At 38.4% G+C, this 20,408-nt stretch overlaps 1 protein-coding gene across 1 annotated transcript in view; it reads right to left on the bottom strand.

Moving 5' to 3' along the window:
• The window catches only part of LOC124777447 (WD repeat and FYVE domain-containing protein 2), a 66,538-nt gene that overhangs the window by 13,902 nt on the left and 32,228 nt on the right, over window positions 1–20,408 (bottom strand). Inside the window, exons 3-5 of the mRNA XM_047252861.1 lie at window positions 19,961–20,166; window positions 12,284–12,523; window positions 12,026–12,131 (exon numbers count right to left, since the gene is read on the bottom strand). Of these exons, the coding sequence (XP_047108817.1) occupies window positions 12,026–12,131; window positions 12,284–12,523; window positions 19,961–20,166 (552 nt within the window). The remainder of the gene's footprint in view (window positions 1–12,025; window positions 12,132–12,283; window positions 12,524–19,960; window positions 20,167–20,408) is intronic.

Below are 20,408 nucleotides of genomic sequence, written 5' to 3'. Positions count from 1 at the left end.
AAGAAAGATTAAGGAAAGGCAAACCTACGTTTCTAGCATTTGTAGACTTAGAGAAAGCTTTTGACAATGTTGACTGGAATACTCTCTTTCAAATTCTAAAGGTGGCAGGGGTAAAATACAGGGAGCGAAAGGCTATTTACAATTTGTACAGAAACCAGATGGCAGTTATAAGAGTCGAGGGACATGAAAGGGAAGCAGTGGTTGGGAAGGGAGTAAGACAGGGTTGTAGCCTCTCCCCGATGTTGTTCAATCTGTATATTGAGCAAGCAGTAAAGGAAACAAAAGAAAAATTCGGGGTAGGTATTAAAATTCATGGAGAAGAAATAAAAACTTTGAGGTTCGCCGATGACATTGTAATTCTGTCAGAGACAGCAAAGGACTTGGAAGAGCAGTTGAATGGAATGGACAGTGTCTTGAAAGGAGGATATAAGATGAACGTCAACAAAAGCAAAACAAGGATAATGGAATGTAGTCTAATTAAGTCGGGTGATGCTGAGGGAATTAGATTAGGAAATGAGGCACTTAAAGTAGTTAAGGAGTTTTGCTATTTGGGGAGCAAAATAACTGATGATGGTCGAAGTAGAGAGGATATAAAATGTAGGCTGGCAATGGCAAGGAAAGCGTTCCTGAAGAAGAGAAATTTGTTAACATCCAGTATTGATTTAAGTGTCAGGAAGTCATTTCTGAAAGTATTCGTATGGAGTGTAGCCATGTATGGAAGTGAAACATGGACGATAAATAGTTTGGACAAGAAGAGAATAGAAGCTTTCGAAATGTGGTGCTATAGAAGAATGCTGAAGATTAGATGGGTAGATCACATAACTAATGAGGAAGTATTGAATAGGATTGGGGAGAAGAGAAGTTTGTGGCACAACTTGACCAGAAGAAGGGATCGGTTGGTAGGACATGTTCTGAGGCATCAAGGGATCACCAATTTAGTATTGGAGGGCAGCGTGGAGGGTAAAAATCGTAGAGGGAGACCAAGAGATGAATACACCAAGCAGATTCAGAAGGATGTAGGTTGCAGTAGGTACTGGGAGATGAAGAAGCTTGCACAGGATAGAGTAGCATGGAGAGCTGCATCAAACCAGTCTCAGGACTGAAGACCACAACAACAACCATTCTGGATTCTCCATTGCTTGGTATTGTGCAAATCTCTCTCTCTCTCTCTCTCTCTCTCTCTCTCTCTCTCGCCCACACACACACACACACACACACACACACACACACACACACACACTACAATGGTGCTGATTTTTAAGTAACATTTAACTATTTTTTGTAGATGTGCTATGAATGAGCACAACTCCATCACTGGAAAGCACCATTACGATCATATGACAAATGAAATGAACGCACTGGCAAAATTATAGGTGTTGGGAATTGTTCCTTATGTCCAAATTCTGCACACACTTAAGATGAATCAGATACAGTCTCTCTTAGCAAGCAATGTTAACCATACTTCTGTCTGTGTAACAAATTTGTTGCGTGCTAATAGCACAGCAACAATAAATGTTGTCAATAATGTTATCACGCCCCCAGCTATATTTCTATCTTCAGCTGAGACATGAAATCTCCAAGTGTATCTATCTCATACAACAAGAGGCATGAATTTTGTATAAAGATTAGTTTCAGTGGTGGTTTTGTTGAGTTACTTTGGAACTATGATTATGGGAGCTGTACATGACTATCATGTCTACATACTGTGCTTGTAACCCTCTTTGGCAAAGCTAAATTCAACACATGGACCACAGTATCAAAACTAGGAAAAATAAATTTAATATTTAGCAAACAAAAAATAAAAACTGCTCAAACTCAAAGTAAAAAAATATAAATTTCCTGACTACTTCAATGCACACACAGAAATCTAGATCTAAATGGAAACAATAAGAATGATATTCATTAGAATGATGTTATCTTGTACTTAACTGTTGACTAGGCCTTGGAGTAGCTCTGTTTCACAGAGCTGAACCATGTGACTGTGGAATGACCAAATGCTCTAGAACTACAGCACTACACAGAGAAATTATGGGCAAAGCTTCAACAAATTGTACACCACACACTAGAGAAATATATGCCGAGTAAGTGAAATAAGAATCAAAATGACCCACTGTGGTTTAACAACAAAATTCTGAATGTGCTGAAGAAGATTGCTCCTAAAACGAATGTGCACATGGTAACAGGAAAAAATTATTAGAGATTATTGCATCTATAAAAAGATCAATGCGTGAGGCATACAATTACCATCACCATACCTTAAGAAAAGATCTTGCTGAGAACTTGAAAATATTCTGGTCCCATGCAAAATCACTAAGTAGGACAAAGGCTTCTATTCGGCACCTTGTGTAGCAACAGAAGACAGCAAAAGGAAAGCTATAGTTTCAAATGTCTCATTTACGAAAATGTTCATGCAGGAATTTCTTACAAACACATCATTATTTGACAGTTGCATGGACTCCTATGTGGAGGGCACAGTAATAGGCACCCCTAGCACAGAGAAGCAATTAAAAGACTTCAAAACAAATATGTCATCATGCCCAGATGAAATTCCAGTTTGGTTTTACAAAGAGTACTCTACGGCACTGGTTCCTTACTTATCTTGCATTTATCCAGTGCAAAGTCCCAAGTGACTGGAAAAAGTTTAGGTGACTCCTGTATATAAGAAGACTAAAAGGACAGACCCATAAACTTACAGAAAAACACTCTTAATATTGGCTTTCTGCAAAATTCTTGAACACATTCTCTGTTTAAATATTTAATTTCCTTGAGACTAAGCAGCTTCTATCCACAAATTAGCACAGTTTTAGAAAGCATCACTTGTGCAAAAATCAGCTCACTCTTTTCTCATATGATATCCTGTGAACCATGGGTGAAGGCTAACAGGCAGACGCCATATTCCCAGATTTCCAGAAAGCATTTGACACCATACCACATTGCAAACTGTTGATGAAGGTACAAGCATATGGAATAGATTCTCAGATATTGAGTGGCTCTAGGACTTCTGAAGTAATAGAACCCAGTAGGCTGTTCTCAATTATGAGTACGCAGCAGGAGTGCCCCACGGAAGTGTGACTGGACTGCTGCTGTTTTCTATACACAGGAATGATCTGGTGGGCAGTGTGAGCAGCAATCTGTGACTGTTTGCTGATGATACTTTGGTGCACAGCAAGATGCTATTATTGAGTAACTGTAGGAGGATAACAATACAAGGCTACTTACTAGGACAGGCCACAATGTTCAGATCAAGGATTTACTTCAAACTTTGTACACTTCTAGTAGTCCGTGTGCAAGCAGTGAGGAGTACTACTTACACAATTTTGAGAAAATCACAAGAGAATTTTTACACATTTATTATATACCACTGCATTGCAACACTGAGTACAAGATAGTGGCGGTCCAGTGGGAAGTGTTCAACCAGCGCATATGCTGGATTGCTGGATCCAGTCCTGCTAATTTTTTTCTTTATTTCTTGGAGTCATAATTTTTTTAAACATTGGTCACATTATTTCTTCCATATTACATTTCACAGGTAATATAACAGAAAAAAATACATGTATTTTATTGCAATTTCCAATGTTATTTGACTGTTTACAAATTTTTATCATTACAACAAATATTATAATTATGGACAAGTAAATTACCAAAACACAAGTTTTCATGAAAATGTATGCCTGTCACGATTTGTGAAATCCCTTACACTTGCAATCAGTAAGATACCCAGAACTGCTTTACACATGGGCAGTTCTATCACAGACACTGTGACAGGCTCCATTCGGCAGTTAACTTGTGCAGTTGTGAGACCTTGCTAACATATCAAGAACAAATAGCGTTACTGCAAATTTCTTGAAAATCACAAAAATTTACATTTTACTACAAAAGTGGAGATGACACACAATTCTTCAAGTACTGTGGATAACGAATGTCATGAAAATTCAATGCATAATGCAGTTGAAAAATGTCAGTTAAAAGATTTGTGTACTGTGATATTCTTATTCAAGAATCGAACCTGTGTGTCTATCAACATACCAACGCTTTCGTTTGGTAAGTTACATCATCTTTGTTTTTAGATATATTTTTCCCACGTGGAATGTTTCCCTCTATTATATTCACAACAAGAAGTTTTAATTGATATAAGGTGACACAGCATTGTTGTAGCTGTCCTTTCCGAAACAGAAAAGAAAGGTACAGGTTGTGAATATCTCCTGGAGTTCCCACATTATGTTAATGGCATGGACAAATAAACTATGGTCAAAATATATAACCTTGTGGCAGGCAGTTAGTGAAACGTTGATAGAGCTAAACCGGAAAGCTAGAGCCATGAATATAATCACATTGCAAGTGTATGGCCCAACTGAAGACTCATCAGTGAAAGTAAAAGATTCTGAACAGATGCTGATAGAAACTACAGAAGCCATTCCAAGTGGCTATGAGCTGATACTCGCAGAAGATTTTAATGGCAGAGAATGGTAAGGGAAGAATAACAACACTACTTGGATGCATGAGGAAGATGTTGGGAATGAGAATAGGAAAAGGTTGGTGGATTTATTGGCGCAGTATGAATTTTGAGTGGAAAATACATTATTTGCTCACAAGGACAGACATAAATTTACATGGTATAACCATAGATTATCTAATCTTGTGGCAAAAAGTCAGTTTGAAAGTACAGGTGGTCAAGAGTTAAAAAATAGGCACACTGTGGAAGTGTCCACCACCTGGTGGAATGTACAATTTATATCCCCTATACCTTCTGGAAGGGTGGCGAACAGAAGAGGACGCAACATGCCAACAAGAATGAAATTATGAGGTACAACTTGGACAGTCTAAGGGAAGATGGTACGAAGTACTTTTATCAACAGTGGTAGTAAAAAAAATTGGAGAGTGCAGAGAGAACAGCAGAACAGGAATATGAGCACGTAAAGGTGGCCAATGATGAAACAGCGAAATGAGCCCTTTGGGTATATGAAAAGAAGATGAAACCAGTTTGGTGTAATTTAGAAAAAGAAAGAAAAGAGCAGCTTATTTGATGTTCCTGAATGTGAATGATAGTCAAAGGAGAGAGCGATAGAGGACTCTAAATACAGAAGCAAAATGAGAAATGTTAAGAAATAAAAACAAGGTGCAGGAAGAAATATGTGAATATGTACAGAGAATGATTTGTGAGGCTAAGTTACATCATAAGAACATTAATCATGGTCAAAGTCTGTTATGAATTTAGTCCAGGAAAGTCAGCCTGAATTCTCACACAGATGTGAGGTGAGGATGGAACAAGATGAGTTATGGCATTTAGGTATAAAAGTTCTTCAACAGGCTGTGAGGAGCTGTAAGACAAAGACATCAAATCAACACAGAAAAGTACTATTTTCTACCCGAGCCTCTTCGATTTTCATGAAGTTTGGTATGTTCATTGCATATGACAATATAATGAAAAATACCAAATTACAGAATTTTAGCACACATAAGATGAGAATAATGGCCACTTGGAGTTCTAAAAAATGTGCAGAGAATCTGACAAACACTGCTGAGAAAACTGGCTGTAACTTCTGTTCTAGTACAGACAGAACAGTGAACCAGGTAATTTTGGAAAGGTCTTGAAACAAGCTTTTCAATAATAAGCAATTTTGTCATATTTGAAGACTTAAACAATTAAGGTTACTCACCTTGATCATCGACCTTTAATTTCTCAAAACATGTCACCTTCGAAATTGATGGGAAAAAAATTGCTTCTTCATGTTACACTATACAACATAGTAAAAAATTTAGTTGGGATGACAATGGGATTAGGAGATGTAAATTAATATGTACAGCAATGTGTTGCATTAATGCAAAATAAATTGTATTCAGACTCCAACAATATAAAACAAAGCACTGAAAAACAAGTTTATTGTTAAAAAGGCAGTGTTATAACAATGCACAGAGTGGTAACAATGTAGGCAGGCCAATATCAAGCTATCAAATATAATATATCAGTGTGGCTGCTACATGTACACAAAGAGCTGCTGCAAGAGGTGTTGGATTTTGAAATTATACAATCCACTTTGAAGATGGGTTTTGAGAGGATCATGTATTACTGTAAACCATTCAGAGATGATGTTCACAACAGATACAAGAACAATCTACATAAGGTGCAAATGGTTGATATGATCGGTGGCATAACAGCAGACTACAAATTAGGTGATAAATGTAGAAAAAAAATAATTCGGGACAAGGGCCAGTGGTTGACCCAGCTACACTGAAACAAATGGAAACCACAAACCTGCATAGCTCCTCAGATGAACAAGACACATCTGTAGCCCCAAAAATTGATTTAGATGCATTAAATGATAGTTTCGTACCTCTTGGTTAGTCCCCAAGGAGAAAGAAGAGACTGGGAGAGAAAATAATGTGCACAGAAAGATATTGGGCAAGTGGCTGAGGTATTCCGAAGTAAATATACACCTAGTGTGGAAGAAAATGCAGATTATCAAACAAATGTTGAATTTGAAATGATAATGCAATTGAAAGAGAAATTCCGTACCAGCACCACCAGCAATGATAAGATCCAAATTCTGATGTTTCCTCCAATAATTTGGAGTATTTGAAGAATTCAAAATATAATTTGGAGTCCCTAACTATTCAGTGAGAAAAGTAAAACAATTAGTCAAAGAATATGGCATCTTAGCAACTCCCAATCCAAGACCTAAACATTTCTTAAGTGAACAAAGTGTGAACAGTGTCACAGAATTCTATAACAGAGACAATATAAGCCATTGTTTGCCTGGAAAGACTGATTTTGTCTCTGTCAAGGAAAATGGTTCCAGGATTTATAAACAAAAATGGATACTGTTGGGAAATCTGCACGAACTGTATCAGATGAACGCGCATGACCGAAAATAAGATTACTGAAATTCTGCCAGTTGCGACGCAAGAACTGTGTTTTGGCTGGTGCAACTGGTACCCAGTGTGTGTGCATTTGCAATAGTCACAAAAATGTGAAGATCGTGCTGGAACGTTCCAGATGAAGAGAGTTGACATGTGATACACACTGTCACCTTAGCACCTACAAACGCTGTCTTGGTTGGATAATTTGTAATCCTGCACTGCCAAAATGCTATATGTCCAGTTGTGGAAACTGCCCAAGTACATATTCTATCAAGCCGCACCTGCAAGAGTTGTCTGATGAAAATAAAATTGATGAAATAAAATAAACTGTGGACATGTACAGATAGAACAACTCTCTAGACATGTGTATCACCTGTGGAAGATTTCTTGGAAAACCTTGCAGGTACATTAAAAAAGCTTTTGTTGCACTCCTTCATAGCCACCCAACAGTGTGAATCTGCAACATCTGAAAGACACACTTGGTGAATATGAATAAATTGTAATATGTGATTTTCCAGAATATTATCATTTATCCTGCACAATGAGGTGCAGAGGTTTTATTGGAACAATGCAGAGGCTGCCATTCATCCATTTGTTGTTTATTATAGACATCCAGAAAGTCGTGCCGTTGATGCCATTTCACTTGTTATAACATCAGAATGCCATAAAATGATACAGTGAGTGTTCATCTTCTTCAGTGTCACTTATTTAGCTTTATGAAATACCTTTTCCAATAAACACCTAAGTATGTTTTCTACTTCTCAAATGGTGCTACAGACCAGTATAAAAATCACAAGAATTTGTCAACAAAACTTTTCATCAGGCTGATTTCAGCATCCATGCAGACTGGCATTTTTTGGCCACATTATACGGCAAAAGACCAAGTGATGGTATTGCTGGTATCGTCAAGAGGCTTGCTGCTCATGACTGTGTGCAGTGTATCTACAATTCTCAGATAATGACACACAGACAGATGTTTGAATGGTGATCGAAGACCATTGCAGTGTGTCACTTTCATTATATGACTAACAGTGACTATGATGACGATGAATCTCTCCTGCAAGAGTGATCTGCACACACTCGCACAAGTTACATTGTATTATTCCCACTGGCTATTACAATGTTCAAACGAAAGTTTTCTCCAATTCGTCAGACATCAGAAATGAGTCTTAGCTAGGTCCCAATGAGACTCATACTTTGGCGATATCACAGGGTTTGTTGGATGCTTGAATGTGTTTAGAATGTTAATGAAGATATCAATATGGTTGCAATTAGCTTCCTACATCCTCTTGGCCCTTCACCTTTATATGTATACCAAGAGAAACCTGATGCCCTAACTGTGGACAAGGAGGACATTCTTACAATGGTTCATGTGAGAGCAGCAACAGGGCAAACATATTTTCTTGACCATAATATGTGCAGTGTCATGTGTCGCTTCCTAGCATTGAAGCATAGTAAGTCTAGGTTACACATCTGTCACATTTGTTTCTGTAAATCTGAACCGGTTTACCACGCCTTCCAAGCATACATTCAGCTGGGATGCCTATATCATGTTTTGCATAATTGACAGTCACATGTCATAGTGTGTGACCTCCCATATTACAAATGCTTGCTACTGGCCTGCTAACTGTACTAAATTTCTGTGCTATATTATATAATACCACCTTTTTAATAGTAAACATATTTTTCAGAGCTTTGTGTTATGTTGTTGGAGTCTGAATACAGTTTATTTTTGCATTAATGCAGCACATTGCTGTACATATTAATTTATATCTCCTTATCCCAGTTTCAAACCATCTCGATTTTTTACTATGTTGTGTAGTGCAACAAGAAGAAGTAACATTTTCTTCATTCAATTTTGAAGGCGACATGTTTTGAGATATTCAAGGTCGAAGGTCAATGTCACTGATCTTCAGTGTGTACATTCTTCAAATATGACAAAATGGCTTATCACTGAAAAACTTGTTTCAAGACCTTTCCAAAATTACATGGTTCACTGTTTTATCTTTATTAGAGAAGAAGTCACAGCCGTTTTTGCCAGCACTGACTTTTCTGCACATTTGTAGAACTTCGAGTGGCCATTACTCTTGTCTTGTGCTAAGATTCTGTAATTTAGTACTTTTCATTATCTTGTCATGTGCAATGAACACACACCAAATTTCATAATTGAAAAGGGTCAGATTGGCACCTATGCTGGTTTGACATGGAATGGCTCAGAAAGATATGGATCAAAATATCCACAGCAAGGGAAGTCGGGTCCACAAATGCTATGGAGGCTGTTTGAAAGAGTATTTAATGGAGAGGAGGTTGGACTGCAGATGCATGTTGCATTAATTGACTGAGAGAAAATGTACAATAATTTACCCACTAATGAACTGTGGGTGAAGTTGAAAGAGAGAGAACTGGATCAAAGATTCTTAATGGATGTTATTAAATTATACTGAGGTGACAAAAGTCACCGCATAGTGATATAAACATATACAGATGGCGGCAGTACTGCTTACACAAGTTATAAGAGGGCAGTATATCAGTAAAGGCATCAAATGTACTCAGGTGATTCATGCGAAAAGGCTTCCGACATGACTATAGCTGCATGATGAGAATTAACAGACTTTAATCGCAGACTGGTAATTACATCTAGATGCAGGGGACACTCCATTTCGGAAATTGTTAGGGAATTCAATATTCCCAGGTCCGCAGTGTCAAGGGCATGCTGAGAATACCAAATTTCGGGCATTACCTCTTAGCATGGACAACACAGTGGCCAATGGCCTTCACTTAACAACTGAGAGCAGCAACTTTTGCCTACAGTTATCAGTGCTAACAGACAACCAACACTGCATGAAATAATTGCAGAAATCAATGTGGGGTGTATGACGAATGTGTGTGTTATGACAGTGTACTGAAATCTGACATTATTGGGTTACGGCAGCAGACGACCAATGCGAGTGCCTCTGCTAACAGCATGACATCTCCTGCAACACCTCTCCTGGGCTCATAACCATATAGGTTGGACCTCAGACTACTGGAAAACTGTGGCCTGGTCAATGAATCCCGATTTCTGTTGGTAGGAGCTGATGGTAGGGTTCGAGTGTGGTGCAGACCCCACAAAGCCATGGACCAAAACTGTCAAGGCATTGTGCAAGCTGGTGGTGATTCCATAATGGTGTGGCCTGTGTTTATATGGAATGGACTGGATCCTTTGGTACAATTGAACCAATCACTAACTGGAGACCATTGGCAGCCATTCATTGACTTCATATTCACAAACAACAATGGAATTTTTATGGATGACATTGCACCTTCCCACCACGCCACAATTGTACGAGACACTCTGAACAATTCGAGCGAATGGTCTAGCCATCCTGAATGAAATTTATGGGACACTATCCCGAGTTCAGTTCATGGACAAAATCCTGCACCATCAGAATTTATGCAGTTATGGATGGTTATAGAGATACTTGGGTAAAAAAAAAAACTTTTCACCAGCATACAAGCGCTACTCATAACACCACAATGAAGGTGAACAGAATAAACTGCTATGTAGTGTAATTCGGCAGGAATACAGGCAGGCAAGCAATATTCCGTCAGCCTGTTTGGGTTAGGCATAGCTTTCCTCGGATGAGAGTAAGACAGCCTGCCCATTTGGCTGGTATTGTGTGATAGCTTGCCTACCTTGGTAACAGACAAGCATGAGCAGGTTAAAAATGGAATGTGTGCACCTCTGGCACTGTATGTGGTGATGATTGAGGAATTATTACTACAAGAGTTTTTGTAATTTCAAGAAGCCATGGCAAATTTTGGTACGAGGGTTCAAAAAACTGTTGAAAAGTTAATGAAAGAGTTTCCTAATGTCATTGTAACAGGCTGTGGTTCTGGGAAACTTACCACAAAGCTCTATAATTCATTTTTAACCAGCATCTTGCTTCTTTATGTGGGAAAAGAAAAACCTCTTGGTAATAACTGATTCTTGGGGGAGGGGGCATCAAACGACTCCTGGTTAGTACGACTACATCTTTACTAGCAGTGCAGGTCTTAGAGCTTCCATGATTAAAGTCTCTGATTTGCCAATCATGTGACATTTATTTTAATAGGTGCAAGTTAATCACCAGTACTTCCAATATTCCACCTAACCATGCTACATTGTCCTCAGAGTTGCAGAGTGGCCATTTAACCTGCTTCCCTGTGTAGGTGTTTCTCATGTCCCACTAACAATCTTTCAATCTCATGCCTTACAAACAAGTCAGACTGGACAGCAGGAAACAAATTATTGGGTTGCTGACCACAGAAACACCATTGATAAAGGATTACCAATATATATGAGACTTTGTGTGGCACATAGAAACAGGAGAAATTCTGAACTTGTGCAGATGTATGGATTTTTAATCCACAATTAATCCAGTAGTACAAAGCAGCATGCTACATATAATGCAGATTATCTAGCCACTTCTGTAAAATGTATTTTAATAACAACACACCCTTCAGCAATGTTACCAAATTTCCTTATATTACAGCAGTATTAAAATAAGATAGACACATTATATGAAGCATGAAAACAAAAAGATGGATGTTATAAGCATATAATATAATATTTCTGTCATTAAAATGTTAACAATAAAGTAATACATGGCAGTTTAGAAAATCTTTGCTTTCAAACATTTAGATGTTGGCAAATACTTCAATGGCCACTAAGTTATACTTAACAACAATGCAAGTAACATATATCTCAAATTTGTGTATTCTTCCTGCACTGCAGTGTATAACTTGAAGAAATGTAAAGCATCCCTATCATTTCACAAATAAAAATTTTTAAATTTAAAAATTTTGTCTACTAGACAATTCAATTGCTTATGCTTTAGAATGATGTACTAGTTTTGATAAACTCCAGCTGTTAAAAATGCAGACACAGCAAGTAACTCAATCTTGGTACTGTACTTAGTGGCACTGTAATATGAAAGCAACAATAACTGGCTTTCAACTAAGCAAATGAAATAATCTGTAATTTTCATTCCATACAAGATTCAATATCTGAGTATTATAAACACTGCCTAGTCTTTCACTGTCTTTTGTCAGATGAGCTAGTCACAGAAGAAAAATTACTTTGCTATTGAAGCAATTCATCAACATAGAAAACACTCAGCAGCTTAACACTTCACAGGCCACTTACCTCCTTTCGTTCAGCTGTCATATCCCAGAAAACTAACACATGGTCTTCCCCTCCAGAGATAAGCTGCTGGCTGAGACTAGCATAGCAGAGTGCTGTCACCTTATTACTGTAAAATGTAATAACGAGCTATATTACTGAATACTGGAATAGCATACATTTATTCTAAATGTATTTCACGGCTCCAAATACGAGAATCACCACAATAGGCACCTGACACTATCACAGTAATTTTTTCCTTCTTTTTTTATGCATACTTACTGGTGACCTTGTAGTTCATATGCAGTTCCTTGCTGACCACCAATATCCCAGACAATCACACTTTGATCAAAGCTTCCAGAAAAAAGCAGCTGTTTTTCAGAGTCCCAAGCTAGTGTACGTATACTTCCTGTGTGACCTTTCAGAGCAGTTATAACTTGAACACCAGTATTTTCCAATTTCAGCATTGTTATCTGTCCTGAGTAATCACCGACAAAAGCATGCTTTGACGGTGCATCAAATCTGAAAGCTGCTTAAGGAAACATGGTACACAGAAATGATAATCAGTAACATTATGCATCATGACATGAAATTTGTGTAGATGTCTTGAAATTTGAACTAGTACTCTACTTTTGGCACATTTGTTAACAGCTAGGTACCAATTTTATTAAAGATAAAAGTAAGCGAGAGATTATATTATTATCATCAACAGCAGCGGCAGCAGCAGCAGCAACAGCAACACTGCTAGATAAAGACTGCCTCTAAAGCTTCCATGCAGAAGGCCCCATTTATTGTGAGACAACAACTTGTAACATTGTGGCACACAACAGTGACACACTGTCACAAGATTCATGTGACGTGGGCAACACTGTGTGTCATGTCACAAGCTGCCGCAGCTATCTCCTGTGCTGAATGGATTCATGTACGACATGTTCTGTGTGGTAACACTAAATTCGGATACATGGAGTTCACAGAGGTTTACAGGCAGTCTGAGATGCTGTAAAGGCACTATGTGACTTTTCAGAACTTTTTCTAAACCTCTCCAGTCCTTTTCCTTCACCCCTCTTCCTTCCCTTTCAACCCTTCTGCAGAGAGGGACCACTGTCTCTGAAAGCTTGCAGATGTCATACCATTTTTCATGTGTGTGTTCTACTGCCACTGCTTGGTTAGCAGATTTTTTTTATCTATCCAGTTACATTATACAGGTTATTCTAAATGATGGACCCATTTTCAAAAATTCGTATGTAATCAAGTACAAATCCAAAATTAACAAGCTTTATACCAATGAAAAGAGGAAGTTTCAAAGTTTCTGACAGATAGTGAGAGGTGGGTGGTGATGGTTTCAGAAGCAGCTGGTAGAGTTCACATGGCAGTAAAGCTGTCATTCCATTTAACTGTCAGTTGTGACTGAGTTAGCAGCTGTGGATCATGTTTTTCCGTGTTCTCGAGTTTGTGAAAAGAGAGTCACAAATTGCAGTGCAGCGGGCATTTCGTACCAAATTCAGTATTCAACCACCAACTCGCAAAAGCATTAGCCTTTAATTTAAGCAGTTTAAACAGACTGGGAGTATGTGCAAAGGAAAAAAGCACAGGTTGACTTTGTGTGTCAGACGATGATGTCCGATGGATTCAAGTAAGTTTTGTGCATAGTGCCTGTAAGTCTACCAATAGAGCCAGCCGAGAACTTGGAATACCCTGAACAACTGTATGGAAAGTTCTGAGGTGGTGTTTGCTGCACAAGCCCTACCGATTACTACTGTAATGGAAATCCTGTACTTGGTCATGTTGGAACAACGTATGTTCCCTCAAGTTATGGAAGTACCCAAGACTTCATTTTCCGACAGGATGGAGCTCCGCCCCATTGGCACCATGATGTACGAGGCTTTCTGAATGACTCCCTTCCTCAGCAATGGATCAGTCGCAGGGAACTTGAGGACCTGGCTCCGCTCCTGGCCACCGAGATCTCCTGATCTCGCACCCGGTTATGTGAAGGAAGCTGTTTACGTCCCACCTCTACCAACCACTCTGAACAATCTGCAGAACTGGATCACTGCTGCCATGCACTCAGTAACAGTAGATATGCTTTCATGTGTGTGGGAGACAAGTTTGGCTACCACGTCGATGTTTGCTGTGCAGCCAACGGTGTCCACATTGAACATTTATAACATCTATCACATTTCTAATTATTAAATAATTATTAAAAACTAATTAATTACAAATTATTAAATTTATTAAATTGATATCAAACACTGAAAAAAGCTTTGAAACTTTCTCTTTTCATTGGTATAAAGCTTGTACTTTTTGGATTTATACTTAAATGAAAATGAAGTTTTGAAAATGGGTCCATCATTTAGAATAAACCTGTATTGTCAAAAATTGATTTTCTTCTTAGTCAGATAGGTGATGCAGACCAAACTCTAGCATATTTTAATATGCCAACAAATTACATGACAGAAGCAAAAGGGAGCAAAGATGTCCAACTACTGTCAACAGGTGATGAAAAGCAGTGCACGTCCATCATGCTTCCTTGCACAGCTGGTGGCCATAAACTGCCACCATTCACTGTTTTTAATTGCAAGACATTCCTTATGTCTAGGGTATTTCAAAACAGCAATTCTCTATGTAGTAACTAAAGAGGCTGGTTCACAGAGGACATGATTCTGGAGTGTATTAAACTTGTATGGCTACGTTAGTCCTAGCACCTTGCTAGGTTTGTCAAAGATACTTCTATTACATTTGTACGCACATCATACCACTTTGGCTGTGAAGAGAAAATGGGTAGAGGGTAGAATAGACTTGCCTCTAATTCCAGAAAGGGTGATGCCAATTCCACAGCCATCAGATGTTTTTTTTAAATGAACCATTTAAGGACAAACTTAACAACATGTAAACGCGATGGCTAAGAAAAGCAGACAGGCATTTACCATCTACAGGACATGTTAAGTGTGTGAGCTTGTCTCTAGTGTGCGAGTGGATTGACCAACCTTGGAAATTTAACATGAAAAAAACTGTTCATCATGCATTTAAAAAGTGTGTTTCTAATGTGTTTGTTGGTACAGAGAGACCAGGGACAAGGAATCTAGTGAAGAGGACTCAGAATCATTTGGCAATTGATTAAAAACAATATGTATACATTTTTGATAGGTCAATAAAATTTATGTTTTGTACTTTTGCTTTTCACTTCTAAGTCATTTCCTCTGTAGATATGTGGTGGTAGAGTCTGCACAGAATACCATAGCCAGTAGATGCGCAGACAGCAGGGCACGCACGGTGGACAGCTGTATTGGTGGGGGGTTACGGGCAGGTGTTGAGGCAAAATGCAGAATGCTGGAGGGAAAGTGCTATTCTAAACTGAGGGTAAATATTGAGGCCCCTCCATGCCCACACTTGCATGGTTACCATTCAGAAATATGTCACCTCTGCTCTGGTTAGTATCTAAATGGAATTCCACCGACAATGCAGTGATTTATTTTCTCCTGGTTTGTTAACCACCATTTGTAACTTTCAGAGAAGTGCAACAAGTGGCGAATTTTGAGTAAAAGCTACATGTTTCTCTGGTTTCCATGTTGAAATTTGATTCTTTTGCCAAAACACTGAAGTTTACACACCCTCACATCACTAACATGTTGTGCAGACGCAACTGGAAGAGAATTCTGAAACAGTGGTTCATTTATTTTATTACATGAGTAACTGGGGAAAAGTACGGAGTAACTGGGGAAAAGTACGGTCAGTAGCTCATGAAAAAGCACAGTACAAAAGAATGTGTAATGTCTTCACTTATATTGTTCCAAAACCCAAACCATTTCTCAAGTTCTCTTTTCATCACCTATTGATGAGCCTTAAAAATTACATCTTACATAAAAAATGTCTGTAGTTAGTGGAATAACATGCCAGATTATGAAGTTTTGCATAATACTAATGTGGCAAAATACCCTCCTCTCTGCATGCCATCATTTGCCAAAATCTCATTTTGATATCTGAAACCGTTTATGAAATATGAGGAATGTTGCGGATATTTCACTCTGGGTTTATCGCTCACGCAGTGCAATTTCAAATGTATGTGCTACGTCAGATCAATTCTCTTGAGATTGGTGACAGACAGAAACCTCCACCCAACTCTAAAGAAACATTCAACATGTCAGCTAAATTTCATATGCGGCAACATGTTACGTGAGGTGCACCAAATGCAAAATTATAGCAACCTCTATTTTTCACTGTAAACTTTTCCAAATTTTGCACAGCAGCTTACTTCTGTGTAAATGTCACAATAACTATGACCATTAATGAACTGATGGGCAGATCATCATGAACATGATATATAAAGCTGTAAGTACAGCAAAACTGATTTTTTTTTTTTTCACTGAATAGTTTCTGTAAAATCATTTGAGAAAGATTGCAGAGCATGCACCTCAATTGTGTCATCACTGACCTACCGAAAGGTGGAAAACACTTGTCTGCCTCCCCTTCCGAACAAACGAGTGAACTCCTCCAGTGCCTTGGATGAAAACTGGCCACTGCGCATCGGCCACAATATCAGGCATAGGCTGTAGCCAACCACTAGGTGAGCCTATACTATTACAAATGAGAAAACATGGTGTGTGTTTCTTATGTGTGTGTTCATGTGATAGTTGTTTACATCTTTTTCTTCTATTATGTACTGCAAACTTACATTATTGTTTGCCACACTATTAGGGGTTTCTCCATAGAACAGACTTTCTTATGAGGATTCATGCTAGCATTTTACTGACCATAAAAAAACGTGAAAAATTCCAACTGTTCAGTTTGGCAGTGCAATGAAACTTGCCTGTGATGTCACCATGCATAGCCCACCTGAGTGTAGTTCCTAATTATGGTTGCCTGTATTCTAGGTGGCTTTGTCCTAAGTTTTTGTCGAATAACACTGAAAAAGTTAGGAGGCGCTGCAGGAGAAATATTTTCCGCTGTCATGACAATACTTAAAGTTCGCACTTTGTACAGGTCACTTGTGTTGGAGATGATTCTATGCACACAAATTATATCGTTTAGAATGTAAAGAAGTAATCTAATAAAGTACCCTATCTAATCTCTACCAAAGATGATGCAAATCAGTGTGTTGAATATGTATATTGCTCTTCACCACATTTGTATTCTTAAAAGCAAGTGCAATACTTTGTCAGGCCTTCTTGGATGAATACACATCATTCAAAGAAAAATACTTTGGATGACATTCATGTGAAGGGAAGGGCTGATATATTAGTCAAATGCAAGTTGTGGTACCAGGGTGTATATGTGGACAAGGAAAAAAAATATTCCCAGATTTTCCCGGATCTCCTGGTTAAAAACATATTTTCTCCTGAATGAAAATACACTTTTTCCGTAATAAGTCACAGTGTACTTTCCGTCGGAAATGTGAAACTTATCAATCCTTTGAATGGATATGGTTTTATACAGCAGCATAGAATTTTTCGGCCCTTTAGAAAAGCAAAGCTTTCACATATAATATTTGTCTCTAACATTAATGAGCTACATGAGAAGCTAAACTTTCACATATAATGTTGGTCTGTTTAATGCACATTACACTTTAAGATACATCACAAAAATAGGTCTTAACATTTTTAGTACCAACAAATCTCTGATCTTCTGGGCTCAAAATTCTTCTAAATGGCTCGTCATCAAAGAGTTGATTTTTAAATGAGAGCAAACGCTCTGTGATTTAAGAAATTCATCATACATTCTCACACACAGTTCATCTTGTGTAGACGGAAATTTACTTTGAAAATAATGCTTTTCAAACCACAATTCGCAGTATGTTCCCACGACCTGTTAGAAATAGATTCGTCTCAGCAGTTGCGAGAGAGTGCCAGATAATAGGCGACTACAACTGGCCCTGTCTAGTGTAGCGAACTGGCCAAAAATTTTCTGTCAGAATTTCACTTTCTTGGACATACCGAGATGATAATACATAATCTTTCCTACCTGTTATTCCTGTTAGTCGTTTATTTCCACTCTGGTAGTCTGAAACTATGCATTTCGCTAGTAATTATAACAATGCTGAACATTTGCAAACCGAATCAACCACATAAATAAGCAGCAGTTGGCATTCACAGGTTCAGCTTTATTCCGCTCAGCTCGTATAGCCCCGTCCCGTTTTGTCTGCAGGAAAGTTCATTTCTAGATGCGAATAGGATTCCCCTGGCAGAAACATCACGTACACTATGCACGCGTTCAAAAATTAACGTATAATTCATTCAGAAATCAACTTAGAATGTGTTCAAAAATGTCCAAAAACCAGCAGGGGTGTGTTTCAAAATCATATGAATAATCGATAGACCAACGTGTGCTGGATGCTAGGTGCTTTGTGCAACCACTGTGCTGCATTCTATGGGGGCATGACAACCAACAAGCTGCCTGTCCACATGACTGGCCTCCGACAAACTGACGCCAAGAAACAAGTGGACCACCCTGTTGCTGAGCACACTGCCAAACATGATATCCTTCGTTTCAATGACTGTTTCATAGCCTGTGCCATATGGATCCTTCCCACCAACACCAACTATTTTTAACTACGCAGGTGGGAACTTTCCCTGCAATATATCCTACGTTCCCGTAACCCTCCTGGCCTCAACCATCGTTGGTCATTGTCCTCACCCACCCAGCCACTTTCCTGTTCCCTTTCCAGCACTACACAGCCCTCATTCCACCACTGCAGCCAGTCTTTTTACTTCTCTCCTTTTCTTGCCCTCCATCTAACCTGCAGCACTTGACTGTCTGCCACCCCTAGCCAACTCCCCCCCCCCCCCTCTTCCCCACCCCAGCCTCCTCCTTACCCCACCCAGTTGCCACTCCCATCATGCATTGGTGCTGCTTCTCGCAGTGTGGCCTCAGTCGCCTGAGACTGCAGTCTGTGCCTCAGCATCTCCACTGCATAGTGAGTAGCAACTTTCCTTCTCATAATATTATTTGTACTTTGATTTTTGTCAGACCACCAATATGAGTTACAAGTGTTACTGATATTGTCACAAGTGAAGGTGGGTTCATCATTAAACAGAATTAACTGAATTACTCAGTAATCTGTACAACAAAATTCCAGTCACCTACCTTCAGCTCCTTCCCGAAGGTACTGAATCCATTGTAAATGTAAGTATAGAGCTTGTTAATACATAATGTCCACCATATTCTTGTACATAGAACATCAATACATGCAGAAATTCTGTGTGTGCTTTTAGAAAGACTATGTTCTACCAACTGAATATTGTCTTCTACTTCATTCAGTCTATCTAATTGCATGCTCATGTGAAACATGATTGTTCTGAATTGATCTCACACTGTTTTGTGAAAATATAAGTAAATACTCTTTAATGTGGTACTCTGCACTTAATAACTTAGTAGTGTCTACCAGCATCTGTGGCAGCAGCAGCATTTCCATTACAAAACATGTACACAAATTGGCAAATTCAATATTTGTAAATACAAGCAGCATGCTTAAAATACAGTTTAACTGGCCAACATATCAGAATCTCGCGTGAAAATTTCATTACAACTTTAACTTCCTAAACAAAAATGACAATGAACAGATAAAGCCATAGCAACTTGGGTACCAACATGTGAAACGAAAATTTTCCTCTGTAACTAGCTGTATCTCTGTACATGGAATGTTTTACTTGGATTAGTTTAAACTAGAATTAGTTTAAACTACCACCTCTTAAAACGTTTACCATTCCTCCTAAAACACCATATATTTAATTCAACTGGAGGTATACATAAGGTAGGAAGTAAAAATTGGACAAAATAATCAAATGTGCATATCAAACTGAGCACAATAGTGAGTGTGTGAAAAGTGACAAAATTAAAATCATTATAACAATGCAGTCTGATGGGAAGGCAAAAACAGGAAATGCTAAAATTTTAAAGAATTTACAGAATACAATTGGGACAAAGATTATTGACATTTGAATGAATAATAATGATAAATAAGGATACTGTAATGCCGTACACCATGCTTCACTCTGGTAACTACCAAGAAGGCGGCCTGTTTCTGAGCAATGGTACTGGAACAGCTTATCTCTACCAACACTTAGCACCCATTCACAATTCAATGCAAATAGTATGGATGTTACCCTAGCCTGATGAGCTGGGTAAGTCCGTACAGCAGTCAGACGGTTGAAGTCTGATGCCACAGTAAACTCCTGAAACAAAAATGTCAGTGTTCAAAATTACTCAGTGAAGCTTGCACAAATGTGGAGAATTATTCATGAGCATTTGTAAAGCTTTAACTCGCAGAAATGATAGTCTGACCACCACTGAGCTTTAGCAAACTTCCTCTGTTTTTAAACACACAGCTGCAAGAAGATTAACTATTCAGTATATGTATATTAGAAGTTTGTCATGTACAAAAAGCTTAACTAGAGGGATAATCTCATTACAAAGG

Source organism: Schistocerca piceifrons, chromosome 2, assembly GCF_021461385.2.
Source record: "Schistocerca piceifrons isolate TAMUIC-IGC-003096 chromosome 2, iqSchPice1.1, whole genome shotgun sequence".
NCBI classification, from domain to species: domain Eukaryota; kingdom Metazoa; phylum Arthropoda; class Insecta; order Orthoptera; family Acrididae; genus Schistocerca; species Schistocerca piceifrons.
Note: the sequence above shows the minus strand (reverse complement) of the source record. Positions and strands in the feature narration are given on the sequence as shown.